At 60.3% G+C, this 15,314-nt stretch overlaps 4 protein-coding genes across 4 annotated transcripts; 1 reads left to right on the forward strand and 3 right to left on the reverse strand.

The window, feature by feature from the left end:
- Nucleotides 1-190: 190 nt before the first annotated feature.
- On the reverse strand, nt 191-1,944 carry CONPUDRAFT_168007 (uncharacterized protein; the record flags this gene model as incomplete). Its single annotated transcript, XM_007774123.1, has 2 exons — nt 191-1,559; nt 1,625-1,944. 2 exons carry the CDS (start codon nt 1,942-1,944, stop codon nt 260-262), a joined length of 1,620 nt encoding a protein of 539 aa, XP_007772313.1. The 3' UTR covers nt 191-259.
- A 955-nt stretch (nt 1,945-2,899) lies between these two features.
- Nucleotides 2,900-3,868, reverse strand: CONPUDRAFT_139100 (uncharacterized protein). The gene has a single exon (XM_007774124.1). It carries the CDS (start codon nt 3,836-3,838, stop codon nt 3,017-3,019), a length of 822 nt encoding a protein of 273 aa, XP_007772314.1. The 5' UTR covers nt 3,839-3,868; the 3' UTR covers nt 2,900-3,016.
- Nucleotides 3,869-9,766: 5,898 nt separating this feature from the next.
- Nucleotides 9,767-11,886, reverse strand: CONPUDRAFT_139101 (uncharacterized protein). Its single transcript, XM_007774125.1, has 3 exons — nt 11,113-11,886; nt 10,966-11,055; nt 9,767-10,780 (listed from the first exon to the last, which is right to left on the reverse strand). The coding sequence occupies exons 1-3, from the start codon at nt 11,224-11,226 to the stop codon at nt 10,169-10,171; spliced, it is 816 nt and encodes a 271-aa protein (XP_007772315.1). The 5' UTR covers nt 11,227-11,886; the 3' UTR covers nt 9,767-10,168.
- Nucleotides 11,887-12,182: 296 nt separating this feature from the next.
- Nucleotides 12,183-14,101, forward strand: CONPUDRAFT_146102 (proliferating cell nuclear antigen). The gene is made up of 6 exons (XM_007774126.1): nt 12,183-12,302; nt 12,380-12,432; nt 12,508-12,721; nt 12,795-13,342; nt 13,395-13,586; nt 13,865-14,101. Exons 1-6 carry the CDS (start codon nt 12,251-12,253, stop codon nt 13,928-13,930), a joined length of 1,125 nt encoding a protein of 374 aa, XP_007772316.1. The 5' UTR covers nt 12,183-12,250; the 3' UTR covers nt 13,931-14,101.
- The last annotated feature ends 1,213 nt before the right edge of the window (nt 14,102-15,314 follow it).

The raw sequence follows: 15,314 nt of genomic DNA on the forward strand, positions 1-15,314 counted from the left end.
TCGCCCACGATGTGCTCACATGTAGCACACGTGGGTGTTGCATTGATGCATCCGTTTCTCGTTTCTTTGTTCAACACACGAGTACACAGAGCCGGCGTAGAAACGACACTTACAAATCTTAAAAGACTTAGAGATATGCACAATGCGCCACGATTGAGAGGAACCGAGTAATAAAAAGGGCGATTATCATGGGTATACACACTCGCCTAAATCCCAAATGAAAACAAAACCAAGAACACAACCCCATCAACGCTCACACTCACTTCCCCGCCCTCGCCTCCCATCCATCAATCCCAAACCACTCCGGAATCCGCGTCCACACCTCCTCCCGCGCCCCCTTAACCGCCTCACGAAACTCAGACTTGCACACCGCACACATGCGCAGCGCGCACTGCCGCACCCCGTCGCTAAAGTCCGTCCGCTCCAGCATGTCGCCCGCCTGCTTGAGCGCGTACAGCGGGTCCGCGTCCCGCCCGCACGCGATCCCGCCGACTGCGCGCAACACGTTGAGCTGCACGAAGTAGAACGAGTCGAAGCACGGGCCGCCCGCCTGCCCGCGCTCGCGCGGCGTCGAGTCCCACTGGCCGCCGGCGTTCTGGGCTTGGGCATGGGTATGGGCGGTGGCGGCGGCGGCGGCGGCGGCGGCGGCGGCGGCGCGGGAGGGCGCGGTGTCTGTGCCGAAGGGTGGGGGTGCGAGGGCTGCTGCTGGGACGGGGTATGTCAACGGGATGGGCGCGTTCGTCGGCGTTGTTGCAGCTGTCAGCGGGTTCGCTCCCAACACTGCCATTATATTGTTTATGGGCATTCGGGGCGGCGGCGGAGGTCCCTGTGCGGGAGCGTTTGCGACGGTGTTGTTCGGGAAGTAGCTCGGCGCGGGCGTCGAGAACGGGACGTATGTGCCGGGTCGCTCGAGACGGATGAATGTTGACGGGCGGGCGGCGCGGGAGGCGTATACGCAGTTACGAGATGGATGCGCGCGGACGGCGCGCTCGAGGAAGGTGAGAACGAAGCGCTGAGCGTGTTCGCGACCTCGAAGCGTGCGCACGAGGAGATCGCGTGCGATGGCGCGGTCGTTTGCATCCTCGAGGTTGATCTCGCATTCCTGCCCATCTCCGCCTGATTCCCCGTGTCCCTGAGCTGATGGGTTCAAAACCTTGCGTACAGGAAGAAGCGTCCCGCTGGTGATCTTGGACGGGCCATAGCGCGAGAGGTCGTAGAACGCGGCGGTCATGATATCGTTGAGCCCGAGCTCTCCAGCGAGACGAAGCACCAGCACCGGGTGCGCGTACACGTCCCGCGGTGCATATCGTCCTCCGACCGGTGCGCCGCCCCTCGCGCTGCCCATCCCGTGACCTCCGCTATGAGCTTGCCTCGTGTTGGCTGGTTGATCGAAGGTCGCATCGGTCTCACGGCGATCCCAAGTTGCGAGTGTCGACGGCCAGTCGTGCGTGAGGAGAGCAAGGCATTGTTCGCGGAGGTGATCGATGATGTACTTGGTGGAGAGGCGGAGGACGGCGGCGACGATCGGGAAGTGGTTTGGCGAGGAGTTGGCAAAGTACCTGTGAACGGTCACGCCTCGTTAGCGGCCCTCTTCCCCTAATCGCCCAAGAGCAGTAGTACGCACATGCCATCGTAGAGCGCAACAAGCAAACACCTCACGTCGCCCGGTGCATCTCCAAACAGCTGCACCAAGGGACATCCTTCGACGAACGCGGGCTCCTCGCCCATTGAGTCACTGGCTTCACAGGAAGAGGGAGGCTGCGGGAAGGAGAAGAGGTCGCAAAAGACCTCCGAGTGCCGTTCGAGTTGGCCACGGTGAACCTTGAAGGCGACGCCCCCGACTGCGAGGACAACGTTTCCGTCCGCGAACCAAACGTCAGAGCGTTGAAGGCCAGGCATGATGAAGCCGATGGTAGGACAAGGAGCGGAAGGAATGATAGACATTGGTGGTGTGTCGTTTGTTGGGTGAAGCTGGTGATTGGCGGTGAGGACTGGCGGAGAGATATAGTGAGGGAAAGTGAGGAAGAGGAGACAGGAGTATTCCAGATTTTATAAACTCTGAGGACGAGCCTAGAGTTACAGGCCAGGCTGGCACGCAGAGTCTGAAACTGAGCGGTGTCGAAGGTGCGTCAGGTGTGCGTCGCCGCCAGTCGAGATTGCAACTGTGGATGAACTTGCAGTGCCGATTGCGTCGGCCTTACGTGCATGCCGACGGTCCATAGTCCTATTCGCAATGACGAGCAGCGCCTTGAATCGTAATCCAAGCTCAGAGGCCAGAAGGCCAGACCTGCGCGACGATGGGTAGGCCGGGGTTCATCCTCCAACTAGGTGCCTGGGTGGTGTTGAAACGACATTCAGACTGAAATGCAGAGGAACCGTATCAGACCGGAGGACCATGGATGGAGCCTAAGCGTAGCATTTTGAGTGTGCGATGATATGGGTGGTGGTGGACATGAACAAACGAGCGCGTACGCGACGCGTGCTGCCCCCCACGTCCGTTTCCCACCAGCTCTTCAGTCCCACTACATTCTACTCGTCTCATTCCTCTGAGTCCTTACAACATATTCACCAGCACTTACCTTCGCAAAGACCCAAAACCACACCCAAAATTCACTGAAGTTCATAATCATTGCAATTGCATTACGTATACGTTAGAGCGTTCCTGATCATGACTTCCTAAGGGCTAGCGTCAACTCGTAAGTACGTGGCTACACATCATGCATCAACGAGAAGCTATGGACCAGGTCAGGCGGTATATAGACAGAAGAAACGAACAAGAATAGTAAACAGGTGATGCTGACAATGACGATGATGAGTGCAAGAAAGAAAAAAAGAGAAAAGTTCGTGATTGCTCGAAAGCGCAGCGTCCGATAGCAAGATGGATGGAGACAAGACGGGGGGAAACGTGCAAGTATAGGCCGTGATATATATGTACGTACAGATGATCAACAGACAAGAAAAAAAGAAAAGAAAAAAACGAAAGAAGAAAAACAAGGATGCAATTGTGATTTTTATTTTATTGTGGCGACGGTAGCCTCCGCTGGTCCTGCGTTTCCTCACCGGGAACAGCATTCGCCTCCATGAGCAAGCGCATCTCTTTAATGCACTCATTCAAGCGAATGTGCACCTCGCGCGCATTCTCCAGCAGCGGCTTGATATTCTCCGGCGTCATCGCAAGCTTAATGTCCGGCAGCGGCTGATCGAACCCAGCATACGAGCGCACCGACCCGCTCCTCGCGTAGCTCTGCCCCGGGCCGCGCGACGGCGGGCGTCCGTCGCGAGAGGGGCTGCGGAGCTGCGGCGTGGAGGTCATCGGCACCAACGCCCCGCCGACATCAGCGCTATTGCGATCCGCGACCTCCTCGACGTTCGACAGACGCGTCGAGCGCCTCGGGCGGATAGAGTGATCCAGGGGCGACGGCTCGCCGAGCGCAGGTCCGGGTCCGAGCGACGTCGACGAGCCCGTCAGCTGGTTTTTGGGCGTCACGGGCCGCGGCGACGCCGACGCTGACGGGCTCCCCGCCCGCGCGGCGTTGAATCCGCCAGTCACACCGAGAAGGTACGGCGAGCGCTTCTTTTTCTTGCCCTTGATGGTCGTCGAGCCTCCGTCGGCGCCCAGCGCGCGTGCTGCTGCGTCCAGATCCTCAACATGATCCCAGTCCTCGTCGTCGCTGTCGAACTCGTAGTCCTCAGCACCGCCCGCGATCCCGCCAGTCGAGTAGCGGCTCGCACGGCTGTCTGCACGCGCACCGCTCCCCATGCTCTCTGCGCCGCTCGCGGACGAGTTCCCGCCGGCAGCATTCGGAGAGGTGGCCGAAACCTTCTGTTTCTGTCCCATCCGAAAGATGCTCGCGAGCGACGGACGGCGCGGGGAGAACCTGCTCTTCCTATAAGGCGACGTCGACGCGTGCTGCGCCTGCTTTTCCTGCTGACGCAACCCCAAACGCGCATCTGCATACTCGCGATCTCTATCACGAATAGACGACTCTGGACCGGAGCTTGTCTTCGCGCGGCGTCGCCCCGTGTGTGCTGGCGGAGGATGCGGAGAAGGAACGCCTTGCGTTATACGGGGAAAATGGCTGTCGACAGACGAGTTTTCGCTGAGCGAAACCATCGAGGGCTGTATCTGCATATGGTGCTGCTGAGATGGCACGCTCGCCCCTGCCTGCGCTTGGGTTTGAGCCTGCGCCTGCGCCTGCTCGACAGTCGACTTCTTCAGCGATCTGAGCAAATCCCTCAACCCCGCCATCCCGAGCCTACCACTGCGCTTCTGCTGCCTGCCCTCTGTAGCCTGCGCCGCATCCTCGCTCGGAAGCGTCGACGTGCTCCCTGCCACATTGTCATCGCCCCACCGCCACAGCAGCGACTGCCGACTCGCGCGCCCAGACGTATTGCGATAAGCATTCCCTGCGTCACTGCGATGAATCGGGGTACCGTAGCTGCTCGCGCTAGCAGGCGGCTCGTCGGGAACAGCAGCAACAGCCGGCGGCTCTTCAACCGGCGGCCTCTCGCCACGCGCATCCGGCGACGTCGTGAGCATGTCCCTCAAAAGAACCAGCTGCCTCTGGCTGAGATCGTTCCGCCCCGTCGTCGACGCCCGCCACGCCGAATCGCCAGCTGCGCCATGCGGAGGCGGCTGCTTCATCGACTCGAGCGTCACCGCTCTCTCCCGCTCCCTGTCCCTATTCGCCTTGCGCATATCGCTCGGCGACATCCCGACATCGTTGTAGCCGCGCATCGCAGGCGCCGACGCCACCGACGCAGGACTCATCGTCACCGCCGTCGTGTTCGCGTTCGCATCGGGACTCTGCAGGTGCTGGTTCTGGTAGGGCGATGTCGACAGCAGCGCGGGCGTCGACGCCGAGGTGACAGCCGCAGACGCTGGCGGTCCGCCGCCGAGCTCGATGAGCAGCTCCGCGCACTCCCAGGTGAGACTGTAGCGCGCGGAGATGGCGTGGAACGCGTTCACGATGCGCTGCGGGTCCTGCGGGTTCGTGCTGCTCCGGCCGCGCAGACCGCCGCTGCTGGTAAGGAGCGAGAGGCTGACGGAGAACGTAGGCGATGTCGCACGGGAAGGTGGGGCGCTCTCGAGCAGGGTCTGCAGCTCGATGACGAGTGATTGATACGTGCTTTGCAGCTCTTTGAGTTCTGATCACCCAAATCTCAATCAGCATCTGCAACTCGGGAAGGAAAGAAGAAAGAAAACGCACTCTCGATACTCGCTGCAAACTCCCTAACCATCGTCAAATCCCTCTTCAGATTCATCTGCGCCTGGCTGATCCTCGCCGGGATCTTCAGATCGCCCATCTTAAAATCACCCAGCGACTTCCGGCGCGGGAACACCGTCTCACCGTCTCCCTCGCCCTCGCCCTCCTTCGCCGCGGCCGCAACACCAGACGGCGTAGCAGCACGCCCGAGCGACGCAGCTTGGGGCGACGTCGCCGCGGCCGACCTCATAGCCACGGGCGACGCGCCCCGATTCACGCTCATAGACGTCGCCGTGACGGTCGATGCGGACGCTTCCCTCGTACGACGGTCTCCAGAGGGCGACGGCTCACGCGGCGGGAGCACAAGCGCGTCGATATTCGGGGACGTGGAGAGGTTGATCGCCCCCGCCGTGTGCGGGCGCATGTTTGACCGCCGCGAGGAAGGCGGAGGCATGGGCGGCGACGGCGGCTGCAGCTCGATGGGCGGCAGCAGTGCTTGAGCCTGCTCGCCGGGGTGTGCCACGTTAAGCTGCTCGGTGGACTTGCGCGCCGCAGAGACACTGGGCCGCCTGGGTGTCTCGTCGTCTAGATTCCCTTGGTCCTGCTGATGCTGACCAGACGCAGCATGCAAATCGTGCGTGCTCCTCGTCCGCTCCTGACCTTGCTCCTGATACTGCACCTCCGCGACGCTCTTCTTCGCCTTCTGCTTCTTGCTCGACGCTCCCAGACTGATCCTCCTCAAACTCCCCATAAACCCCCTCCGCCCCTCCATAGCCTCCATCACCGCCTCCTTCGCCCTCGCCCGCTCCCGCTCCCTCTCCCTCTCATCCAGATCCTCCGTCCGCGGGAACACCGGAATCGGCGGCGCCGGCGAGCGCGACCTCGACCGCAACACAGACGCCCAATGCCCGCTGCGCCTATTCGCATGGCGCTGCTGCTGCTGGCTCTGCTCAGACACGCTCTCCACGCTCTCCGCGCCCGCACCACTAAAGATCCTCGACGCCGCCATCCCGACGCTCCTCGCCGACCCGTAGCTCGCATGTCGCGTGCCCGTCGACGACGACGGCGCGCGCACGCTGCCCCCGACAGCGACCTGCCCGTACGGATGTCCCTGGCTTTGACCTTGGCCCTGTCCTTGAAGCGGTGTCGGCGGCGGTGGCATCGGAATCGCCATCGACGACGGCCGCCTCGGCGCACCGTCGCCTAAGCCAGGCTTCATCCGCATCCTGGGCTTCGTGTTCCGCGGTGTACGCTCCTCCCCCCTCTCCCCGCCCTCACCCTCCCCTTCACCCGGTCCCCCCGCTTCACCCTCCCCCGCTCTCCCTCCCCTCGCCGGCGTCCGCTCCTCATCCCCACCGCCCCTCCGCCTGATATTAAACAGCCCACTCTTCCTCCTCCTCGACGGCGTACTCGGCGCCGCGCCCCCGCTTGCATGCCCCTCTCCACCCGCACTAGCGCAGGCACTGGAGCTCGCACACGCGCTAGAACTCGCATGCCCATGCCCCGACGTCGACGACGATACGCGCGAATAATACGTCGACGGCGGCGCAACAGACGACACGCCCGACGACCCCGACGCGCCCGACGCTCCAGACGCACCGCGCACGCGATCCATGCTCGCCGAGGGGCGCAGATGCCCGTGGGCGCTGTCGTCGAGGTAGCGCTGATGATGATCCCTGCGGTCGTCGTGATGATTGTCGAAGTTAGCCGCGCGCCCGGTGAGATCGTTGCTGCTGCGATTGTTGTGCGCCGGCGGCGGGGACACCGAGCCATGCCCGCCGCCAGTGCGAAAAAACCACCCTCCCCCTCCTCCTCCTCCTCCACCCGCCTTCCCCTCTCCCTTCTCCACCGCCTGCCTCTCCACCGCCCGCTCCCGCTCCTCCCCATTCACCCCCACCGAACTCGCCGGCCGCGGCGGATACGTCGTCTCCCCCGCCGCCTCGGAAGTAGACGGCAACGGCCGACTAAAATCATGACTCGGCAACTCCCCAGGCCCCATACTCGCGCGCTTATTCTTCCCGCTGCGCGCACCGACGCCCCACTTCTTCACGGATCCGATCCTCGCCAACAACGGCGTCTTCGTCCCTGGTGCACTCGTACTCGGCGATCCCACCACCGCGCTCGGCTCTTGCTGCTGCTGCTGCTGCTGCTGGTGTAGCTGTGGATACTCGCGCTGCGGCACCAACACCGGCTCGCTCGCCCTCGGCGGCGTCACCGGCCCACCCGCCACCCCAGGACCCGGCGGCGACGTCCCCGTACTCATCCCACCCGGATCCCCCGGCCTCGCCATCGGCTGATACCCGTACCCAATCGGCTCCTCCACCAGCTCAAACACGCCCTCCCCCATATGCGGCGGCCTACTCTTCTTCCTCAGCCGCCTCCTCTCCCTCTGCGGACTGTTCACCGGAAACGCGCCGAGCGAGCGCGCCGCCGCGTGATGCTGGTGCGGGTGCGGGTGGTGGTGGTGCGGGTACCCCGACGCGTACCCCGAGGACGCGTACCCGTGCGAGCTATTCGACAGCGTCGGGCGCAGCGCGAGCGCGGACGTGCTCCCGTAGTGCGACGACGACGCCGTGCCGTACGCGTTGTACCCCGCGACCGAGTTGCGCCCGCTCGTGCTCGGCACCGAAAACACGGACACGGTCGGGCTGCGCGGGAACGGCTCGACGGTGTGCAGAAAGCTCGGCAGCGCGGGCACGGGCGGCGGCGGCGACGGCCGCACGGACGGGGACGACGCGGTGGTGCCGCTGGGGGAGGACGAGGCGCGCAGCGCGAGCGAGAGCGGTGGCGGTCTGTTGGTGCGCGCTGTAACGGTCCTGTCTTCGTGTTCCCTGTCGGCGACGCCGAACTCGAATCCAAAGTCCTCTTCGTCCGACGACGGATCGTACACCGTGCGCCGCCCGCGCATGGCACCAGCGGCAGCGGCAGCGACGAGAGCAGGCCTACGGGGCGTTCCACGCGTGCTCTCAAAGTCCTCGCTCCAATCCTCCGGTTCCGGCTCCGTCTCTACCCCCAACCCCAACCCTCCTCCTCCTCCTACGCCTACACCAGGATGCATATGCGCCGTAGCCGCACCAGGCCTTGGACGCGGCGGCGTGTGATACGAGTGGCGCGTCCTGAGCGCGTGCGCACTCGGATGTCTAGAGTGTATAGACGCCGCACCCGCCGTCGACGAACCCCCCGACAGCGCATCCGAGCGCGCCGGATCCTCGAAAAAGTCGTCCCAGTTCTCCGTCACGGCCGGCGCCTTGCCTGCCGAGCGCGACTGTGGTGTGTGCGGTGCGTTCTTGCTCGGCGTCGACGGCCCCGCCTCGGACCAGCCTCCGAGTTCGAGCGGGTGCGAGATGGAGCGCTGGGCGTGGTGATGATGAAGCTGATGATGATGTTGGCGCGAAGCGGGCGGTGTGTTCTGTGTCGGTGACGATGTCGACGGCGACTGGCCTTGCGCTTGTGCATGTATTCGCGCCACAGAAGACGACGACTCGCCCACATCCATAAGCTGCATCGCAGCCGCGATCCCCGCACCCGCACCCACCTCCCCATCCTCGCCTCCCTCCCCGCCGCCATACACATACGCATCCCAATCCTCCGTCAAACTCGAGCTCGCCGTGCTCATCCTCGGCTGCTCCCCACTCGCCCCCGCCGTCGCATTAACCCGCTGCCTCCTACTCCTCACCACGGCCTTCGTCGGCGACACCGGCCCCAGCCCCCCAGCGCGCCTACGCGCGCTGCGCGTGCTCCTGGGGCTCTCGCCCGGCCCCCCGGCGATCGAGAACTCGAAGTCGTCGTCCCAGTTCTCGGATGGAACTGTCGTGCGCGTGTCCGTCCCGCGAAGGTCGGATGTATGCATGACGCAGTGCAGCGTAGCGTAGCGATAAGGGCAATAGAGAGACGAGATGAAGGAAGCGCGTCCGAACAATCACGACACCCAGCCAGCCAGACAGGTAGACAGAATCAACCAAAACAAAAACAAAAACAAAACCCAAACGTCAGCTCAGCACGAGGCGAACACGATGCACAGCACCGCACCGCACAAACACGCACCATTGCTCGGGGCAGACTGGCCCACGAGCGGGGGCATGTTCGCCCCCGCCATTCTAACAGCGATAGCCTCTCCGGGATGTCTTCACCAATAATACTTCTCTTGTTGCGTTGCAGCAGCACCGCCCAACGCGTCTTCGAGCTTCAGCTTGAATTCTAGAGAGCCTATCCTCGCCGGTCCTCGTGGTAGACTCCCAAGCCGTATAAACAAGAAGCAAGGGTCGCCTTGTCCCGAGCCCTGCACTAAATTGAAGGGCAAAAGACAAGAAACGCGCAGTTAGGGCGTGCCGAAATCTCTTGTGCCCCGATTAGGCATCCTCGGCCCGCACAGCTCCCGACCACCCCTCGAGGCAGAACTCCCACGGTCCCTCGATCAACAAACAGTCTCGCGATGGGCACGGGACATCACTTTCATTGAATGACATTGACAACAGTGAGATCAAGTAACGTGTTATTCAAAGGGAATAATGATAGCCCAAAAAGCAAATGTACCTATGTACGTACGTGCCATGTAGGGTAAGAAAACTAAAAGTGAAGTGCGGTGAGGTGAAGTGCATGTAGACTAGATACAGAGCAGTCCACAGATTACGAGGCTTGGTACATCTAAGGTAAGTGGTGGTAAGTAATAAAACTGATGGGAAGCGTCCAATGTGTGCTGTGTGTGTGGTATATGTACGTACGTGCGGCAGGAAGGGAACGTGTGCAAGCGATGTGTGGAGACAAAAATGCGTTCGTGAGTGCGACAAAGCGAGAGCAGGAGATCCAATGCGTGAGGTGAGGCGAGGCGAGGAGTGAGTAACGAGACAAGACGAGTGCAAGTGCGAGCGAGATGCAAGTGGCGAGTGAAACGAGGCGAGGCGGGGGCGTCATAAAACAACACAGAGAATCAAAACCAAAAATCATCATCTCCGTCTTGACCATCACCGCACCCGAGGCGACGCAACAGGCGTCATCTCCCCATCCCCCTCCTCCTCCTCATCCGCTTCTTCATCCTCCTCGGTAATGAAAAACTTCTCCTGCGTCCTCGACGGCCGGATCGTCTCAATAGACGCTCTCGACGACACACTCACACTCCTCCCTCTCGAGCTCCCCCGCGACACCGACCCCGCACGGGCACGCGTCTGTGGTCCCTGTGTCGACGGCTGTTCAATAACAGGAGCGACTGGAACGGGCACAGGCGGCGGGGGCGACGCGGGTTTCGGCGCCGGCTGCGACATCGACCCTGCCCGCGCCCGTCTCTGCGGTCCCGGAGCCGGCGCCGAAGCCGGTAAAGGCGGCTGAGGCTTCGACCTCAGCTTCGACACAGGCGGCGGCGGCGGCGGCTTTGACATCACCACCGGCAGCTTCAACACGGGCGGTTTCGGCGGCGGCGGTGGCGGCGAGCACGGCGGCGACGGCGGCGGACGCAGCGCGACCAACGGCGGGCGATTCAACTGCTTTTTGGCGAACCACGAGCCAGGCCCCGAGCAGCGCCGGACGCCGCCTGGTTTTGCGCGCTGGCCGTTGTGCGCGGGGCAGGCGCAGATGCGGCGCTGTTGTTGATTGAGTCGAGGTTTTGGACGGCGTCACGATCACATGGGCGAGGGGGGAACAAGTTTGACGAGGAGTTTGAGTTTGATGGAACCGCGTTTCACGATCAGAAGCAGGCAGTGAAAGAACAAAAGCATCAGCATGTGGCGTTCTGCGCGCGATGTGATAGGACAGAAGAACAACGCACATCGGGATAGCGCTCCCAGGACAGCCCGTCGAGGTCGCAGAACTCGGTCTTGACGTCCTTGAAGGAGAGAAAGAGCGCCTGGTTCATCGCCTGTGCACGCCCCATCAGCACGTTCCGCTCCACGCAAAACCAGAAGAGAAGACGCACATCGATCATGACCAGCGCCTCCTGGTCCCACTTGATCTGCTCGAGCTCGAGCATACGTACGCGCTCCATGCGCTGACGCGAGCGTGCGTCGTGTGGCGGGTAAACAGAAAGCATTCTACTTGCTTGCTTCTTCTGCGAAATCGGTACGGACGGTGTGGATTATCGGAAAGTAGGGGATAAACTATGACAACGGATGAGGGGAAAGAGCGAAAGAGCGGCGGGTCTCTCTCTTATGTAAGAAGAAGAGAAGGAGACAAAGAGGCGAGGCGATGATGGTGGTTGGGCTTCGACCCCACTGGAATGAATTTGACTCTGAGGGAGGTGCTTTGACTCTCGGACGTCCGGGAACCAGCCCTGGTGAACCTAGGCGCCGTGCGGAGGAGCGGGTGGGTCTGTGCAGGGTCTGGGTGTATGCGTGTTCGTGGTGCTTGTCCAGGCGTGGCCGCACAGGAGGCAGCTGGCACCCTCAAGCTTGGACTCGGTGATGGGAGATTGGTGCACGGACAATTGCAGCGAGATTAATGGAGAGGGCGCAGGAAGGCGGCGGAACGGGTGGAATGAAGCTATGTAGTGCCTATCAGGCAGGCCCCGTTCCAAATCGGACGTCGGTCGATGAAAGTCAAATATCACTGAGTCGGAGTCTGTGTTTCAGCCTAAGCCAGCAGTGAGATGAAAGTAAGAAGAGAAATGTAAGGAGTGACGGAAGGCTGCAAAAGCCTAAAAAGACGGGAAAGGGAAGTTGGGTGAAGGGAGAGAGGGATGATGACAGCAAGCGCGGAGGGGATCAAGCAGCGGCCAAACGACGAGCCAAGCCTCTAGACCGTCGGACCTCGGAAATCCCTAGCCGACGCAGGCACAACGTCACACTCACGTCACATCCACGCTGACTCACCCCCCGTTAGCCCCATCGTGATTGGCCGCGTGCACCCGTCACACCGCGTTTACGTCACAAACGCGCTCGCGCACTTTCCCGAGCGGGGGACCAAATGTAGACGCCTACACTTCAAACTCCGCTCAAAAAGGGCGATACGCGTCGAGAGGCGTGTTTAGTTGACTGCGTCGTCCTCTGCACGCGTCTCCCCGCCTCCCGCCTCTCCCATCTTCACGTCGCGCTCTCCCTCTTCACCGATCACCCACCATGCTTGAAGCCAGACTCCGCGAAGCTGCCCTGCTCAAGCGTCTTCTCGACTGTACGTTTTCCTCTGCTCTCACGCCAGGACGCGTGATGAGTGGGCCCAGAGAGAAAACTGACGAACGACGCGTACAGCCATCAAGGAACTCGTCACAGACGCCAACTTCGAGTGCAACGAAGAAGGAATCGTGCGTTCTCCGCTCCACCTTGTTCTCTGCCCTCGCACACTTCACTAATCTCATGACGCGCCGTGGCGGCAACAGTCCCTGCAAGCGATGGACAACTCGCACGTCGCCCTCGTCTCAGTCAAGCTCGACGCGCTCGGCTTCCAGCGCTACCGCTGCGACCGCCCTATCCCGCTCGGCGTCAACCTCGCCTCGCTCACCAAGGTCCTCAAGTGCGCAAAGGACGATGATATCTGCGTCGTCAAGTGCTCCGACGACGCCGACGTGCTCAACCTCACATACGAGGCGCGCAGTGCGTCTCCTCCCCTCCTTCTCTCCTTGATAGATAGCAAATCTGACGCGGTGATAACGCGCGTCCCTCACAGGCTCAGACCGCATCGCCGAATACGACCTCAAACTCATGGACATCGACTCGGACACACTCGGCATCCCAGACACCGAATACGACGCGCGCGTGACGATGCCCGCGTCCGAGTTCACGCGCATCGTGCGCGACCTCTCGCAGCTCGGCGAGTCCGTCCGCATCGAGGTCTCCAAGGAGGGCGTGCGCTTCGCCTCCGACGGCGAGGCCGCCAACGGCAACGTTCTTCTCAAGCAGACTGAGTCTGCGAGGGAGAAGTATAAGGATTATGGGAAGGACCAGGAGGAGCCTGAGCCGAAGGAGGAGGGGGATGATGATGATGATGAGCCGAAGGAGGAGGACGATGAGGATAGGGAGGAGGGGAGCAGTAAGGGGAAGAAGAAGGTCAAGAAGGAGAAGGTGGGGGGTAAGGTGAAGAAAGAAGCTGCAGATGATGTCGATATGGACGATGCAGACGAGGACGAGGATAAGGAGAAATCGGACGACGGGGAGGAGGAGAAGGACTCGGATGACGAGGACTCCTCATCCAAGAAGCGCAAGCGGCCTACAACCGTACGTCCCCTCCCCCACTCTCCCTTCTTTCACCCAGCTGACGCGAACGCAGAACGGCAAGCCCGCAAAGAAAGCCAAGAAGGGCGAGCAGGGCGGCGCCCCCGCGGACGACGGCGGCGTGTTCATCGAGATGAACCAGCACGTCGCGCTCACCTTCTCGCTCAAGTATCTCGTCAATTTCTCCAAGAGCCAGACCCTCTCCAACACCGTCCAGCTCATGATGAGCAGCGATGTGCCATTACTCGTGCGTTTCTGTTCGCTTTTTTTATCTCTGTACTCTGCGTTTTCATTGCTATTCGCGTTTTCGCGTTCACCTGCTTTCTTTTTTTCGCGTTTTTAATTTCCCTCGCTCCGTTGACTTTATGTCAATTTATCAATTTATCAATTTATTTTATTATTCATTCTCTTCTTTTTGTTCGTTCCTTTCTCCTTCCTTCGTTTGACCCACTTCCTTCACTCCCTTCTTTCCTTTCCTTGGTTCATATCGTCGAACGCACGTTGACACGCTTTCACCTCTCCCAGTGCTCGTACAAATTCGGCCAGGGCGAGATCAAGTACTACCTCGCGCCTAAGATCGGCGAAGAGTAAAGCTAGCAAAGGGGAATCGACAAAAAGGAGGGCCGTGGTTTGTTCTCGTGCATCTTGAATTTTTTTCTTCCCATCTCTCGTCTCGTCTCATCTCGTCCTTGTTCTCAGCCAGAGTCATACGTATATCTGTATCTATCGACCGTTTATCGCGCAATTATAATTGACGTTCACGCAGAGGAAGCTTTCATGGTCACAGCATCTGTCTGCCAAAAACGCGTCGTGTTGAACGATACCTCCGCATCGTCAAGGCTAACAAGAAGTATGCCGTAAATATGAAACTTAAGGCCGGAGAGGGAACACCTATCGTATGATGACATCGAAGCTCCTGGTTGAGTCTTGCGCTGACAAGAACGCCCACACTGGAACTCTAACGGTCCCATGATGCCATCCATGGCATGGTATCAAGCCGTCTGGTACGTCCGTTCACCCCTTCTATATAGTTGAGAACTGCGACATTTGACGTAATGCTAAGGCTCAACTTAGATTCATGACCTTGCGAGTAATTTTTCTCAAACTGCCATTCGGATGTGATCATCGAACACCTCTTTCCACTCGCGTTACCAAGTCTGTAGGCGTATATGATAGTTACATATAATGGGATTGTAGAATTCGTCGTACTACTACCAGTCGCACTGATCGTAGTAATCAATCTCGGTGTTGAGCAGTCGTAAAGTGATACGTTTCTCAGTGTCCCCCGGCTTCTCTAACGCTATCGTCACTCGTGTTCCATTAACCTTGAGCCTCAGGCCCCTAGAGCTCAACAGTGTCGCGAGTTCTGGTCGATATCGCGCCGGAAGCCAGCAAATCCTGCGTCGCCGCTTCTTCAACCAGCCATTGCGATCCAAACAGAGATCTGACCACGACATGACGTCGAAGAAAGCGAGTGGATCGGCGTCGCTATCGACCTCGTAGGTTACCTCTTCTTCTGCGTCTGCACTGCGGGGCGCAGAGCATAGTGCCTGCGTGGGCCGAGCATTCATGGCATATATATGCTCATTCCTGCCCAGGTAGATCCGTCTGGAGTGTGGCGAGCTCCAGAACAGCGCGGAGCATATTTCGCCCTCAGGACACGGGAAAGCTCCGATCGTGACCATTGTTGAAGACGCCCGCCTCCACCGCAGATGGCGTAAAATTGACGACTGGTACCGATTCCAATGCCAAAGCTCCACAGTCTCGCGTGTTACAGAAGAAGGACAGCAATAATATATGCCAGGGCCGTCCACAACCAGGAGAGGAGCCGCTAGTTTTCCTTGGGGCGTAATGTGGAATTCTTGAAGATATACCGTGGATACAACAGCGGTGAACACAATGGCGGCAACACATTGATCTGTGGAGAACTGGACGTCGACGAGATAAGGCGACTGCGCCTGATAATAAGTTGATA

Source organism: Coniophora puteana (assembly GCF_000271625.1).
Source record: "Coniophora puteana RWD-64-598 SS2 unplaced genomic scaffold CONPUscaffold_11, whole genome shotgun sequence".
Taxonomy (NCBI): Eukaryota; Fungi; Basidiomycota; class Agaricomycetes; order Boletales; family Coniophoraceae; genus Coniophora; species Coniophora puteana.

What these genes read in the sequence shown, in the direction of transcription:
- CONPUDRAFT_139100 (XM_007774124.1), bottom strand. Translation starts at nt 3,838, where the DNA reads ATGGGACAGAAACAGAAGGTTTCGGCCACCTCTCCGAATGCTGCCGGC.
- CONPUDRAFT_139101 (XM_007774125.1), bottom strand. Translation starts at nt 11,226, where the DNA reads ATGCTTTCTGTTTACCCGCCACACGACGCACGCTCGCGTCAGCGCATG. An exon ending in AGGCGCTGGTCATGATCGAT is followed by an intron (nt 11,056 to 11,112) that starts GTGCGTCTTCTC and finishes GGGCGTGCACAG; the next exon opens with GCGATGAACCAGGCGCTCTT. An exon ending in CCTGGGAGCGCTATCCCGAT is followed by an intron (nt 10,781 to 10,965) that starts GTGCGTTGTTCT and finishes AATCAACAACAG; the next exon opens with CGCCGCATCTGCGCCTGCCC.
- CONPUDRAFT_146102 (XM_007774126.1), top strand. Translation starts at nt 12,251, where the DNA reads ATGCTTGAAGCCAGACTCCGCGAAGCTGCCCTGCTCAAGCGTCTTCTC. An exon ending in AGTGCAACGAAGAAGGAATC is followed by an intron (nt 12,433 to 12,507) that starts GTGCGTTCTCCG and finishes TGGCGGCAACAG; the next exon opens with TCCCTGCAAGCGATGGACAA. An exon ending in AGCGCAAGCGGCCTACAACC is followed by an intron (nt 13,343 to 13,394) that starts GTACGTCCCCTC and finishes ACGCGAACGCAG; the next exon opens with AACGGCAAGCCCGCAAAGAA.